Source organism: Orycteropus afer, unplaced genomic scaffold, assembly GCF_000298275.1.
Source record: "Orycteropus afer afer isolate SDZICR_OR568_19922 unplaced genomic scaffold, OryAfe1.0 scaffold00164, whole genome shotgun sequence".
NCBI classification, from domain to species: domain Eukaryota; kingdom Metazoa; phylum Chordata; class Mammalia; order Tubulidentata; family Orycteropodidae; genus Orycteropus; species Orycteropus afer.
In genome coordinates this window covers 2540376-2555367 of record NW_006921751.1, presented here as the reverse complement: position 1 = coordinate 2555367, position 14992 = coordinate 2540376, and the positions used below count along the sequence as shown (strand labels likewise).

Sequence of the window (14992 nt, the reverse complement as noted above, 5' to 3'; positions counted from 1 at the left end):
GTTACTATTCTGAAAATGTAATATTGGAAAGATGTTAACTGAAACAAAAATATCAAAGTAAAATAGCTTTTTAATTCAACTACTCTACTTACTTTTGTTAAAGTTTTGTTAATATTTGCAGCAAGACAAACATTATCTAAATGACAGTTTGCGTTCATGTTTTCTGTAGAAAGAGAAAATATGATTATTTAGTTTTCTTAAAATATTTTTTTCCTAAGCTGATCACATTGATTCGAGTAATTTTGGTCACTTATTGAAACAAGAAAACATACACCCACATTTGTTAACACTTTGTTTCCTTTTCCTTTTTAGAATACACAATATTTTATGGATAGTGGAAGAATAGAGATTCAAGGAATAGGATATGTTAATTGCATAAACAATGTGGTCTACATCTCGTGTTAAATAAAATAATGTCCTTTCTTTTAATTCATTTTATAGAAAATAAAGGAATACTAACACATTCCTTACTTGAGTCGGAAACGACTCAACGGCACTTAACAACAACTAACAACAACACATTCCTTGAAAAATGCAGCTCTTTATACTTCAAAACTCTGTAGCACACATTTTATCTAGTTCTTTGACACCAAAAACTGACTGCCATAGAACTGATTCTGACTCATAAGAACCCTAGAGGATAGAGAGGAACTCCCTCAAAGAGTTTCCAAGGCTGAAATCTTCATGGAAACAAGCTGCAACACCTTTCTCTCACAGTGTGGCAGGTGGGTTCGAACTGTCAACATTTTGGTTAATAGCTGAGCACTTCCTTAACTCCTCAGTTTCTTAGCTCACAAATTGATAATATAATTTACCTTGACAATAAGTGCCATCATTTGGATTGAATTGTAAATTTCCTGTAGGTGTCTGATAACCTTCTTCACAGGCACAGTTATACCCGCCATCCACATTTTCACACACTGCGTGATCACCACAGACAACTGATTCGCTGCATTCATCAATATCTAAAAATATTTGAAAATTTAGAATTTTATTAAGTGCTCATATAGTTGCTATCTTATTGACAGTATTACATATAGTTAGTGAATTCATATCAAATTTTATGGGCCTGTAAAATAAACAAACCAAAATCACCTATTGTTTACAAAATGCCAAAAGCTCTAATTTTTTTCAACTGATTCAGTCAATCCATTTTGACAGATATTTGAAATGTTGCTCATGAACCAAACTTTCTAATTATTTTCTGAATATCATGATATTTCAATGACATTATTAAAGCATGTTGCAAGTTACCTTAGTGCTGCTGAGTAACAGAAATACCACAATCAGTGGCTTTAACAAATAGAAATTTATTTCCTCACAGTTTCAGAGGCTAGAAGATTGAATTCAGGCTGATAGCTCTAGGGGAAGGCTTTCTCTGTCTGCTGTAGAGGAAGTTGGTTATTTCCCTGAACTTCTGTTCCTGCATAATCTGCATGTGGCTTGGCCTCTCTTGTCTTCCATCTCTACTTCTCTTGCTTGCTTGTTTAATCTGTTTTATATCTCAACAGAGATTGATTCAAAACACACAGTACACAAATTCTGTCTCATGAATTTAACAAAGAAAATTCATTCCCAAGTGGGTTTATAGCCACAGATACAAGGGTTAGGATTTACAACCTATATTTTTGCAGGGACATATTCAATGCATAATAATTTAGTATTGATTTGTTACTAATTTAGTAACAACCTGTTTTTTAAAAGACTCTTAAAAGGTATTTGTTTTTTATTACTAAACTAAATTGATTATAGCAATTCATACTTACAATAGTCCAGGAAAAAAAAAGGAAAAATATTGGTCCATTTTCCTCCCCAAACTTCATTTTTTTGCATGTAAGTTAGTCTACAAACTAAGATATTGCAAAATATAATTCAATTCCCTTAAAATTTTAGCATAACTTATTACTTCTGTTCAAGTTATACTTTACTATGGTTGTTAATACATAGCTATCATAGATAAAGTAACAAATTATACAGAATTAAATCTTAGATTTTCAGTAGCTATATATCTAGACCACAACTAAGGCTCTAAGTTTTAAATTTGCATAACTCACAAAATTTAATATACCACAGTGAAATATGTTTTAAAATGATAAATACAGTACACATACTATTTCAGTACAGTGAATGATAGCAGGAAGAACCCAGATCATTATTGAAATTAATGCAAAGATTTCTGTGTTTCCAGCTCAGGTTCTAACATCATAGAGGTACTCTATGTTTGAATAATGTATAATTCTATAATCCTAAATATACAGTTTGAGTTTTTAAAGCTTATAGAGTAGCACAATATCATTTACTGCAAAATCAAAAGGGAGGAGCAATCAGCCAATATAAAATGTCATCTAGCCAGTTGCCTTAATTACAGCTATTTCTATTTTTTCACTTTAAAAATCCAATAAAGGCAGAGAACAACATTAAAACCCACAGAACCAAAAACAGGGAATGCCAAGTGACTCTCTTGCCAGAGTCTTGCAGAAGTATCCATTAACTAGAAAGGTAACAGTACTAGATATTTTTAAAATTAGCACCTTAGGCCAAAGGGTTAGAAAACCCCTGGTTCTTTGGTGAACTGTATATATTCAGCATCTGTATTATGCAAAAACTCAATTGTACTGCTTTTAAAGAAACAGCAGAGCTGCCCTAACTTTCTTTCTTTCATTTACATGCCTATTCTGAAACTTATTTCTGTCAGTCCAGTTGCTATTAAGTTGATATCAACTCAGGATGGCCCCATATGTGTTAGAGTAAAACTATGCTCCACAGGGTTTTCAATGGCTGATTTTTTATGAAATATATAACCAGACCTTTCTTCTGTGATTCTCTGGGTTGATCTGAACAGCCAACATTTTGGTTTGCACCTGAGCAAGCTTTTTACTTATTGCACCTCCCAACAATTGCATTCTAAAAATTCTTTTCCACAGAAACAAAGAATGTAGTTGGGGGAGAGCAGTGACAGGTTGACTCTTGGTATATGTAGAACCATCAAGGAAAGTATATATTGCTAGACTAGAGTGAAAAAGTCTAGATCATAGTGAAAACTAGAGTTATTATTTTTCATGACTTATGAAAACTAAGGGAAAAATAAGGTAAAACAAAAACTAGTCCTTTTGGAATGGTGCTGTAGAAGTAACATGTGTTGTACTCCAATTGGGAAAAGGTCCAAATGAAGGCTTGGAAAGACTCATGTTGTTGTCCTTTGAGTCAGTTCCAACTCAAAGCAAACCTATGTCCAACAGAACAAAACACTGTTCAGTCCTGTGCCAATCTCACAATTGTTCCTATGTTTGAGCTCATTGTTGCAGCCATTGTGTCAATCCATCCCAATGACAGGAAGAGAGGTAGGACAGCTCTGCTATTTCTTTAAAGGCTGTCTTTTTCCCTGACCCTCTACTTTACAAAGCAAGATGTCATTGTCCAAGGAGTGGTCCCTCCTGAAAATAAGTCTAAAATACATGAGACAAAGTCTCATCTTCCTCACTTCTAAGAAACTTTCTGACTGTACTTCTTCCAAAAGAGATTTGCTTGTTCTTCTGGGAGTCCATGATACATTCGATATTCTTTGCCAACACCATAATTCAAATAAATCAATTCTTCTTCAGTCTTCCTTATTCATTGTCCAGCTTTCACATGTATATGAGTCTATTGAAAAGGCAATGTCTTGGGTCAGGTGCACCTTATTGTTCAAAGAGATGTCTTTGTTTTTTAAAATTTTTAAGAGATCTTTGCAGCATATTTGCCTGAGAAATATGTCATCTAATTTCTTGACTCCCGTATCTGTGGACATTGATTGTAGATCCAAGTAAAAGGAAATCTTTGACAAATTAAATCTTTTCTCTGTTATTCATATGTTGCTTATTGTTCCAGTGGCGAGGACTTCTGTTCTCTTTATGTTGATAAGTAATTTATACTGAAAGTTGTATTCTTTGATTTTCATCAGTGTTTCAAGTCTTCTTTAATTTCAATGAGCACAATTGTGTCATCTGCATACTGCAGGTTGTTAATGACTTCTCCTGCAATCCTGACTCCAAGTTCTTTTTCATATAGTCCAGCTTCTCAGATTATTTGCTCAGCATACAGATTGAATAAGTAGGGTTAAAGACACAACTTTGACTCACACCTTTCCTGATTTTAAATCATGCAATATATCCTTGTTATGTTTGAACAACTGTCTCTGGCTCTATGCACAGGCTCATTATGAGCACACTTAAGTGCTCTAGAATTCCCATACTTCTCAATATTATCCAAAATTTGGATACACAAAGTCAAATATATTTGCATAGTCAATAGAGCATAGGTAAACCTCTTTCTGGTACTCTCTGATTTCAGCCAAGATGCATCTGACATCAACAATGATATTTCTCATTCCATATCTCCTCCTGGATCTGACTCACCTTCTGGCAATTCCTTGTCGATGTAATGCACAAGGAATTTTGGATTATCTTCCTTTTTTACTTTTAATTGCTATTTGGATGAAAGTTTACAGAGTAAATTCACTTTCCATACACAAGCTCACATACATGTTGTCTCATGACATTGACTGCAACTTCCCACAATGCAACAGCTCCCTTCGCACTTCCTCATAGTTATCTCTTCCCTGTGTCCTTCCCTCCCATGCACTCCTGCCCCCTGAGTTGTCTTCCTGTGCATACACAGCCCTTCTATTCTCCCATGATTGTTCTCCTCAAGGAGTGTATCTACCTAATGTAAATGTTCAGCTTATATGCCTGTTTTTTGTTTTGCTGGAAGACACAGGAGTGGGTTCAATTCCAGACTGGAAAGGCAGCTAGTTTTGAATTATCTTAAGGAAAAATTTACTTGCATATGATGTTAATGATATTGTTTGATAATTTTTAGACTCTATTGCATCACAATTATTTGCTGATGGACACAAATATAGATACCTTCACTAGGTCTTCCAATTTCTTAATATAAATGAGAAAGTTTATCCAGTGTTGCATCTGTTTGTTGAAACATCTCAATTGGTATTGATTAATTCCTGGAAACTTGTTTTCTGCCAATGCCTTCTGTGCAACTTGGACTTCTTCCTTCAATACTATTGGTTCTTGATGATATACTTCCTTCTGAAATGATTAAACACTGACAATTTTTTTTTTTTTTTTTTGGTACAGTGTCTCTGTGTATCCTTTCATGTTCTTTTGATGCTCCTTACTTTCTTCAACATTTTGCCCATGGAATCCTTCAATATGGCAACTTAAATTTGAATTTTTTCTTCAGTTCTTTCAGCTTTGAAATGACACACATGTTCTTACCTTTCAGTTTTATAACTATAGATTTTTGTACTATTATTATTTTATTAGAATATTTTACTGTGTTTTCTTAAGCTGACCTTTGAATTCTTCTGTTGAATTCTTTTAATTCACCATTTCTTCATTTTGCTTTAGTTATTCTACATTCTAGAGCAAGTTTCAGCAAGTTTCAACAAAAAAAGAAAAAGTACTGGCACATATGGTTTCACTGGAGAATTCTATCAATCAATCATTCAGAATACAGCTGAACCCAATCCTACTCAAACTATTCCAGAAAGTAGAAAAGGATGGATTCCTCCCTCCCAAATTCATTTCATGAAGCAGGCATAATTTTTATACCAAATCAGGGCAAAAACACCACTAGAAAGTAAAACTATAGACCAATAACCCTCATGAACATAAATGCAAAAATCTTCAACAAAATCCAAGCCAATCAATTCCAACAACATATCAATAATAATAATAATAGTATATCATGACCAAGTGGGATGCATACTAGTTATGCAAGGATGGTTCAACATTAGAAAAAATAATCAATGTTATCCATCACATAAGTAAAATAAAATAAAAGAATCACATGATCATACCAATGGATGCAGAAAAGCATTTGATAAAATCCAACACTCATTCCTGATAAAGGGAGCTCCGGTAGTGTAGTGCCTAAGGCACTTGACTGCTAACCAGAAGGCTGGCGGTTCAAACCCACCAGTCACTCCTCAGAAGGAAGGTTGGGCAATCTACTTCCGTAGTGATACTGCCTTGGAAACCCAAGGAGAGGTCTCAGTGAGTTGGGTTCAACTCGACAGCACATAACAACAACAGCAACAACATTCCTGATAAAAACTCTCAGAAAAACAGGAATAAGAGGGAAATCCCTCAACATAATAAAGGATATATATGCAAAACCAACAGCTGATATTATTCTCAATGGAAAGAAACTGAAACCATTCCCTTTACAAACAGGAACCAGACAAGGATGCACTCTATCTCCACTTTTATTCAACGTTGTACTGGAAGTCATACTAGGGCAACAGTAAGAAAGAGAAATCAAAAGCATCCAAATTGGTAAGGAAGAAATACTACTTTCCCTATTTGCAGATGATACGATCCTATACATAGAAAACCCAAAAGACTCAGGAAGAAAACTACTGGAACTTATTGAAAGATTTAGCATAGTGGCAGGATACAAGATCAGCATACAGAAATCAGTTGAATTCCTTGTTAGTTACCAAGGGTGAGAGGGGAGGGGCTGGAACACTGCAAAACTAAATAATTAATTAATTAGTTTTTAAAAATTGGTTGGATTCTTCTACAGCAGCAAAACTAAACAAAGCAAACCTACTGCCATTGCATTGCATCTGAATCATTGCGACCCTTCCTTGGGTTTCTAAGGCAGTATCGCTATGGAAGTAGATAGCAACAGCAAAGAAGTCTCTGAAAAGAAAATTAGTAAGTTAATATAATTTATAGTAGCTACCAAAAAGATGGGAGCTCTGGTAGCATAGTGACTAAGGAATTTGACTGCTACCCAAGAGGCTGACAGTTCAAACCCACCAGCCACTCTTCAGAAGGAAGGTTGGGCAATCTACTTCTGTAAAACTGCTACCTGGAAAACCCAAGGAATGGTTGCTATGAGTCAGATACGACTCTATGGCATTGGTTGTGTTTTTTGCATTTACCAAAAAGATGAGACAGGAATAAATTTTTCCAAGAACACAAAAGACCTATGCAAAGACAAGTATGAAACACTACTTCAAGAAACTATAAGAGAGCCACATAAATGGAAGAATATAGCATACTCATGGTTTGCCGTTCATGGAGCCACCCCCAGGCCATGGGCCACAGTAAGCCAAATCGAGGACCAGCAGAGGGTAGGTATTTGCTGTGCATGGAGCCACCCCTGGGCCACAGGCTGCAGTAAGCCAGCCCTGGGACCAGGGGAAAGTGGGTGCTTGCACCTGGGGCAGGCTGGTTAAGTGAGTAGCATGGGGGAGACTAGGAAATGAGCATAGCAGTGTAGTACAGCTATGGCAGACAAACTTGTCTGTCAATTTGTCCTACTGTGATGACTTGAGTGTTACTGTGAGGCTGGAGGCTATGTCACTGGTATCTTCAAATGCTAGCAGGGTTAGACATTGTGGACAGTTTTCAGGGGATCCTCTAGACTAAGACAGACTCAGGAGAAGGAGGAGGCCATGCATTTCTTAAAGAATTGGCCAGTGAAAACCTTATGAATAGCAGTGAAACATTATGTGATATAGTCCAGAAGATAAGACCTTTGGGTCAGAAGGCACTCAAAACATGACTCAGAGTAGAACAGACCTTAATGATGTGCAAAGTGTAAAGTTTTCAGAACCCCCATTTGCTGATGTGGTACATCTCAAGGTAAGAAGAAACAGCTGCAAACATCTATTAATAATCAGAACATGATGTGTATGAAGTATGAATCCAGGGAAATTGGCAGTTGTAAAAAATGAAGTGGAATGCATAAAAATTGACATCATAGGCATTAGTGAGCTGAAATGGACTGGTTGCGGCCATTTTGAATCAGACAAACATATGATCTACTATGCCAGGAATGACAAATTGAAGAGAAATGGAGTGGCATTCATTGGCTCAAAGACTGTTTCAAGATCTGTCCTGAAGTACAATTCTGTCAGTGATAGGTTAATATCCACACGCCTACAAGGAAGACCAGTTAGTACTACTATTATTCAAATTTATGCATCAACCACCAGAGCTAAAGATGAAGAAAATGAACATTTTTATGAACTTTTGCAGTCTGAAATTGACTGATCATGTAATCTAGATGTGTTAATTATCTCTGGTGATTGGAATGCAAAAGTTGGAAAAAAATAATCACCAGTAGTTGGAAAATATGGACTTGGCGATAGAAATGTTGCTGGAGATTACATAATAGAATATGCAAAATTACATAATTTTGAAAGAACAATGATTTATTCTTTGCAAATATATTTTTTCAACTACACAAACAGCAGCTATACACATGGACTTCTCCAAATGGAGTAAACAGGAATCAGACTGACTACATCTCTGGCAAGAGGTGATGGAAAGGATCAATATCTTCAGCCAAAGCAAAGCCAGAAGCTGACTGTGGAAGAGACCATCAACTGCTCACATGCAAGTTCAATTTGAAGCTGAAGACAATTAAAAGAAGTCAACAAGAGCCAAAATCTGACCTTCATTATATCCGTCCTGAATTTGGAGACCAAGTAAAGAATAGATTTTATGCATTTAGCTCCAATGACCGAAAACCAGAAGAACTGTGGGATGATGTCAAGAACATTATCCATGAAGAAAGCAAGACATCATTAAAAAGACAGGAAAGGAAGAAAGGACCAAAATGGATGTCAGAAGAGACTCCGAAACTTGCCCTTGAACAGAGTAGCTAAAGTGGATGGAAGAATAGACAGGATAAAGGAATTGAACAGAAGATTTCAAAGAGAAGCTCAAGAAGACAAAGTCAATTATTATAATGAAATGTGCAAAGAGCTGGATTTGGAAAACCACAAGAGAAGAACACATTTGGCATTTTTCAAGCTGAAAAAACTGAGGAAAAAAAAAAATTAAGCCTTGAACTGCAATATTGAAAGATTCCATGGGCAGTATGTTGAATGATACAGGAAACATCAAAAGAAGATGGAGGGAATACACAGTCACTATACCAAATAGAATTGATAGATGATCATTCACTTCAGGAGATTGCATGTGATCAAGAACCAATGGTATTGAAAGAAGAAGTCCAAGCTGCACTGAAAGAAATGGCAAAAAAACAATCTCTGGGACGGAATACCCATTGAGATGTGTCAAAAAATGGATGCCCCGCTGGAGGTACTAATTTATCTATGCCAAGAGATTTGGAAGACAGCTACCTGGCCAACTGACTGGAAGAGACAGATATTTGCACCCATTCCAAACAAAGTTGATCCCATAGAATATGGAAATTATTGAAAAACATCATTAATATCACACACAAATAAAATCTTACTGAAGATAATTCCAAAATCAGTTGCAGCAGTATACAGACAGAGAACTTCCAGAAATGCAAGCTGGATTCAGAAAGGGATGTGGTGTGAGGGATATCATAGCTAATGTCAGATAGATTTTATCTCTAAGCAAAGAATTCCAGAAAGATGTTTACTTGTGTTTTATTGACTATGAAAAGGCATTTGATTGTGTGGATCATAACAAATTGTGGGTAACATTGAGAAGAATAGGAATTCCAGAACACTTAATTGTACTCATGAGGAATTTGTACATAGATCAGGAGGAGGCTGTCATTCAAACAGACCAAGGGGATAGTGCATGGTTTAAGATCAGGAAGAGGGTGCATCAGAGTTGTATCCTCTCACCATATTTATTTAATCTGCATGCTGAGCAAATACTCTGAGAACCTGGACTATATGAAGAAGAGCATGGCATCAGGATTGGAAGAAGATTCATTAACAACCTGAGATATGCAGACAATACAAATTTGTTTGCTGAAAGTGAGGATGACTTGGAGCACTTACTGATGAAAATTAAAGACTGCAATCTGCAGTATGTGTTATACCTTTATATAAATAAAACAAAAATCCTCACAACTGGACCAATAGCAGCATCAGGATAGATGGAGAAAAGATTGAAGTTGTCAAAAACTTCATATTGCTTGGTTCTACAGTCAATGTCAATAGAAGCAACTGTAAAGACATCAAAAGATATATTGCATTGGGCAAACATCTGCAAAAAATCTCTTAAAAGTGCTGAAGAGCAAAAATGTCCTCTTAAAGACTAGGGTGTGCCTAACACAAGCCATCACATTTTCAATTGCTTCATATGGATGTGACAGCTGGACTAAGAATAAGGAAGACTGCAGAATAGTTGATGATTTTGCATTGTGGTGTTGGCGAACAATGCTGAAAGTACCATGGACTTCTAAAAGAACTAACAAATCTATCCTGGAGGAAGGGCAGTCAGAATGCTCTTCGGAAGCAAGAATGGCCAGACTTTTTCTCACCTACTTTAGTCATGTTGTAAGAAGGGATCATTCTCTGGAGAAGGATGTTATGCTTGGTAAAGTGGAGGGTCAACGAAAAAGGTGAAGGCCCTCAACAAGATGGAGAAGGTGGCTGCAGTGATGAGCTTGGATATAGAAGTGACAGTGAGGTTGGCACAGGACTTTGCAGTGTTTCATTCTGCTGTACATAGGGTCACTATGAGTTGGAGGTGACTCAATGGCATCCAAGAATAACAACAACATGGATAGGAAGATTAAACTTTGTGAAAATGTCAATACCACACAAAGCAATCTATACATTTAATGCAATCCCAATAAAGTTTCCATCATCTTCAAAAACATGGAAAAACCAAAAACTAATTTTATATGGAAAAGAAACAGACCTTGGAGAAGCAAAGAACTACTGGAGAAGAAGAACAAAGAAGGATGTCTCACACCCCCAGATCTTAAAGCCTACTATACAGCCACAGTAGTCAAAACAGCCTGGTATTGATACAATGACAGACACATAGACCAGGGAAATAGCATTGAGACCCCAAAAATAGATCAACCCATCTATGGTCAGCTGATCTTTGACAAAGGACTGAAATCCATTAAATGGGGAAGAAGGTCTCTTTGACAAATGATGCTGGTAAAATTGAACATCCATTTGCAGAAAAATGAAACAAAATTCATATCTCACACCATACACAAAAACTAACTCCATATGGATCAAAGACTTAAATGTGAAACCTCAATGTATAATGTTCATCAAAGAAAAAAATGAGGACAAACTTCAGGGCCCTAATTTATGTCATAAATAGACTATTGGGCATAACTCAAAATGCACAAACAGTATAAAATAAATTAGATGATAAGGACCTTCTAAAAATTAAATACTTATGTGCATAAAAAGACTGCAAATGAGTAAGAAGAGAACCTACAAAATGGGAAAAAATATTCGGCAATGACCTATCTGACAAAGGACTTATCTATAGAATTTATAGAAAACTCCAGCCCTTAACATTAAAAAGACAAACAATCCAATTAAAAATGGGCAGAAGACACGAACAGACACTTCACCAAAGAATATATTCAGGTAACCAACAAACACACGAAGAAATGTTCATGATCACTAGAGAGATCTAAATCAAAACAACGAGATACCATCTCATTCCAGTATTAATACCAAAGTTCAACAAGACAGAAAATAACAAATGCTGGCAAGGGAGTGTAGAGATTGGGACTCTCATACATCACTGGTGGGACTGTAAAATAACACAAGCACTGTGTAATTTGGTATGGAGATTCCTTAGAAAGTTCTAAATAGAAAAATCATTTCAGTTAGCAATCTCATTACTAGGTATATAGCCCAAAGAAGTGAGATCCAGAACACAAATAGATATATAAACACCCATGTTCGTTACAGCAATATTCACAATAGCGAAGAGATAGAAACAACCTAAGTGCCCATCAGTCAAGGAACGGATGACCAAACTCTGGTAAGTATACACAATGCAATACTGTGCAGAAGTAAAGAATGATATATAGAATCTGCAAAACACCACATAACGTGGATGAAGTTGGAGGACATTATGCTGAGTGAAATAGGTCAATCAGAGAAAGACAAATATTGGATTGTCCACTGTTTTGAAAAGTCAAGAAAAAGTTTATACTCCTGGAAGGGAATTTTCTTTGTTGCTTATCAGGGATGGGAGGAGGGAATTCCTAGATAGGTTGGGTGGGGGAACAAAGGTAAGAGGGAGGGTGAAAGAAGAAGCTTCTGTTTGTGGGACATTGAGTTTAAGCTCATTGTGGTGGATATTTTTGAAAAGGATAGCAATAATGGTGGCACAACATGAAAAAATAATATCCCTGAGCTGTAAATGTGAAAGTTGTTATGTTGGCAAATGTCTTGTTGTGTATGTTTTCACGATAATAAAGTATATACATTATGTATACACACACACACACACACACACACATAAGCAAGTTTGAGAGTCTCTTCTGGCATCCATTTTGTCTTTTTCTTTCTTTCTTGTCTTTTTACTGACCTTTTGTTTTCTTCATGTGTAATGTCCTTGATGTCTTTTCACAAATCATCTGGTCTTCAGTCATTAGTTTTCAATACATCAAATCTATTTTGATATGGTCTCTAAATTCAGGTGGGATATACCAAGGTTGTATGTTGGTTCTCTTGAACTTATTTAATTTTCTTCACTTTTACTGGAACTTTCATATGAATAATTGATGATCCTTTCTGCAGTATGTCCCTGACCTTGTTCTGATTGATGATATTGAGCTTCTTCATTGTCTCTTTCCACAAATTTAGTCAATTTGATTTCTATGTATTCTTTTCAGTAAGGTCCATATGTTTAGTCCCATTCTAAGTTGTTGAAAAAATTATTTCCAACTAATAAGTCTTTGGTCTTCAGAGATTCTATCATATGATCTCCAGCATTGTTCCTATTACCAAGGCCATATTTTCCAATATCAAAACTGCTTCTTTGTTTCCAACTTTTGCATTCCAATCACCATTAATTGTCAATACATTATGATTACATGTTTAGTCAATTTCAGACTGCAGACGTTGGTAAAAAACTTCAATTTCTTCATCTTTGGCTTCAGTGGTTGTTGCATAAATATGAATAATAATCATATTAACTGGTCTTCCTTGTAGTATATGGTACTATCCTTTCACTGACAGCATTGGACTTCAAGATAGATCCTGAAATATTGTTTTTCATGATGAATGTGAAGCCATTCTTTTTCAATTTGTCATTCCTGGCGTAGGAGACTATTGATTGTCTGATTCAAAATAGCCAATACCAGTCCATTTCAGCTCACTAATGTGTAAGATATCAATATTTATTCATTCCACTTCATTTCTGATAACTTCCAATTTTCCTTGGTTCATACTTCATATGTTTCACATTAATGGATGTTTGCAGCTGTTTCTACCTATTTTGAGTTTTTCCTTAAGGGCAAATAAAGGTCCCGAAGCTTTACTCCATCTATGTCACTAAGGTCAACTCTGTTTTGTGGAGGCATCTCTCCAGTCATATTATGAGTGCCTTCCAACCAGAAGAACTCATCTTCTGGAACTATGTCTGACACAATGTTTCACTGCTATTCATAAAATTTTCCAGTAATGCATCAGACAGTGTTTCACTGCTATTCATAAGGTTTTCAGTGGCCAATTTTTTTAGAAGTAGATGGCCTCATCCTTCTTCTCAGTCTCTCTTAGCCTGGAAGCCCCACTGAAACCTGTCCACCTGGGTGACATTGCTGGTATTTGAAATACCAGTGACATAGCTTCCAGACTCACAACAACACACAAGCCACAACAGTATGCCAAACTGACAGATGAGTGGAAATGACAATATAATTACCTTTAAAAATAATGAGGACTTACTACTCTGAGAGGCTAGCCTTCAATATTAGTGTTATCTAATTTTAATATTTCAGCTCCAGATATACTAAAAGAATATTCAGTTTAAAACACTAGTCATCAAATCAAAACAATATTTTCAAACCTTAATGCCTCATCAAAATATTGTTTTCCAAACTTCTTTCTGGTGCTGTTTTGTTTCAATGATTTTTACTAACACAGAAGCAAGGTTTACCTAATTAGATATCTCTCTCACTCTAGGCCTCAGAGGTAGAGTTTATAGGGTTAACTTAGAGATGGAATTTGGGACTACTCAGCCTGCCTATATGTGAGGATAGAGCTTCCACTTTCCTCAGTATCTTGTTCTATGTTCCTTTGTTAATTAGTAATATAGAGAGAATCATAAAACTTTTAAAGAGCATCACATGGAATGGAACTGGCCTGGACAAAATGAATGTGTATCAAGATTCACACTAACTTCTCTTTCACTTCCTCAGTGTCTGATTGGTTCTGATCTAACAAATCTACTTGTGTCTTCCCCTGTGCAGGAAAAAGGCACTGGATTTGATAATTCACAGGTGGTGTTCAGTTGATTCCGATTCATCGAACCCTATATGTGTCAGTTGACATGTGCTCTGTTGGTACAGTGGCTTTTTTGGAAGCAGATTGCCATGTCTTTCTTCTAAGGTGCCTCTGGGTGGACTGGAACCTCCAACTAGCATTCAAGCCTGTTACCTGTTGGAATCACACAAGAACTGTGATATGCTAATTGAAGGACCTTAATTGAAATCCTGACTCTAATACTCTGACCTTGTGTTGTTGTTCTTGTGTGCTGTTGAGTTAATTCTGACTCACAGCAAACCCATGTAACAGAGTAGAGCTGCCTGTAGAGTTTCATCTTTATCTACTTCCATAAAGATCCACAGCCTTGGAAACACAGTAAGTGTTGCTATCAGTTGGAATCAATGCAATGGAAGTGGGTTTGGTTTTTGGTTTAATCTGTATAGGAGCAGATAGCCAGGTCTTTTCTTCTACGGAGCTTCTGGTTGGCTCAAACTGCTGACCTTTCAATTAGGAGCCAAACACCTAACCATTGCACCACCAGAGCTCCTTGTGATCTTGTGTAATACTTTAAAAACACATTCTAATTCAGAAATGCCCTTTTCATAATAAGGAAATAAGGAAACTTAATGTGAAGACATTTGGAATCATGCCTAAGCTGTAGTTGTTGTTGTTGTTGTTGTTTGCTGTCGAGTCAAACCCGACTCATAGCGACCCCTCCTTGGGTTTCTGAGGCAGTATCACTACGGAAGTAGGATTGCCCAACCTTCCTTC

At 36.3% G+C, this 14992-nt stretch overlaps 1 protein-coding gene across 1 annotated transcript in view; it reads right to left on the bottom strand.

The window, feature by feature from the left end:
- ADGRL4 (adhesion G protein-coupled receptor L4) overlaps positions 1–14992 on the bottom strand; it is a 225375-nt gene that overhangs the window by 98575 nt on the left and 111808 nt on the right. Inside the window, exon 4 of the mRNA XM_007946485.2 lies at positions 93–163. Within this exon, the coding sequence (XP_007944676.1) occupies positions 93–163 (71 nt within the window). The remainder of the gene's footprint in view (positions 1–92; positions 164–14992) is intronic.